The following is a 1,532-nucleotide window of genomic DNA, read 5'->3' as shown; positions in this document are numbered from 1 at the left end:
AAAGGCTTTAACTGTAAAGGATACTATTTCACTAATTAATCACACAGGCAACAACTGACTGGGGTTCAAACAGAATACTGGATATTAGACTAGAGAATCAAAGCAGTGCAGTTTCCAAATCTAGAACAAACTCAAAGTTTTAAATTGAAATGAAGTTCAGAAATAAAAAAAATACATTCAGGGTATCTAGAAGGATCAGATAGAAGTATTCCTAGCCATAACGTCTCGATACAACATTCCCTAAAACTGCCAACAATTCTTCTCATGGTAAACTGATAAAGTGCTAACTTCAATATCCATAGTTCCCATAGACAGAGCCATAGTCTCCGGCAGGTGCATGACCAGTACCATCTTGTTGATGGGGTAGATAGGCAGCTCCATGATTGGGATAAGGATTGTATCCTTGACCAGGGGCAGCTGGAGCGTTTTGTGCAGCATTGCAGCATCAGCAATAGAGTTCTGCATCATGCAAAAAACGAGAAGAGCATTGAATAAAGTGATGTTACTATTACCCTTTCATGAAAATAAATTATTATATGGCCTATTAATATCAATAACGTATATTGGTGTGTATATTTACATATATGGTTACTTAGTTATTATATAGACATATTCCATTTAATATATTCATAAATACTCAAATTAATAATGAGATACCAAATTGCACAAGTATGTGAATTGAACCTAAGTTTCAGATTTCACTTGTGCCGATTTCTCATAATTTTTGACACTGGAATTTGCAGATGTATCTCTTCAGGAAATGTAAGCATTTCAAAACATGGGACATCACACAATAATAGTTTTTAAACAGTTAGTTGCTGTTAATCCATAATACAGTGATCCAAACACATTTTGTCAGGAATAGTTATTAAATTGGAAAAAAATAGAGAGCCGGAATCCTAACACATCTATCTTCACTTTTATATCTAACCCCGCATATTAAAGGAATAGGATACCTGTATTAATTGCTGAGCAGTTTGAACTTCTGATGCCGATCCATTTATCTCGACAGTCATCTCATCAGGAACGCCTCTTGTTTCCTGAATTGCAATAGTTGCACCACTGGCACGTCTAATATAACTAATATTTGTCCCAGAGGTTCCAATAACAGCATCTGCATATGTAAGTGGAATTTGCATGTTCCGGGAGACCTGAAATGAAACCCAGTATGAATATATTTAATATCCGATACACAACACACCACATAAAAAAACTTTTGTGCACAAGTTAGAAACTAACTTTAAAGAGGACTCATTAAATTTTCAATAAATATAGCATATAACATGTCCACTTAGGCTGTAATTTGATTATACTAAAGAAAATTACCAAGAAATGCATTGCACAAGGAAAAGAACTGTGAATGGAAAGGGTTACTGGAATGCCATATACACTTAATTTAACAACCCAAGTCAAATTCGTATCTCAAATCAAAATTTCAGCTCCGTCCCCAATCAAAATTTTAAAAAACTTGGTCCAGTGTCCCGAATGCAACTTCGGTAATCTACAATATCAAACACAATAACCCCTCCCCC

At 35.0% G+C, this 1,532-nt stretch overlaps 1 protein-coding gene across 1 annotated transcript; it reads right to left on the bottom strand.

Moving 5' to 3' along the window:
• Positions 1–225: 225 nt before the first annotated feature.
• LOC141701149 (flowering locus K homology domain-like) lies at positions 226–1,151 on the bottom strand (the record flags this gene model as incomplete). Its single annotated transcript, XM_074504808.1, has 2 exons — positions 226–459; positions 957–1,151. Coding segments are annotated over 2 exons (414 nt in total), but the record flags the coding sequence as incomplete, so codon positions are not given.
• Positions 1,152–1,532: the final 381 nt, after the last annotated feature.

Source organism: Apium graveolens, unplaced genomic scaffold (assembly GCF_009905375.1).
Source record: "Apium graveolens cultivar Ventura unplaced genomic scaffold, ASM990537v1 ctg3400, whole genome shotgun sequence".
Lineage (NCBI taxonomy): Eukaryota > Viridiplantae > Streptophyta > Magnoliopsida > Apiales > Apiaceae > Apium > Apium graveolens.
The sequence above is the reverse complement of the archived record's forward strand: the minus strand, read 5'-3'. Positions and strand labels throughout refer to the sequence as shown.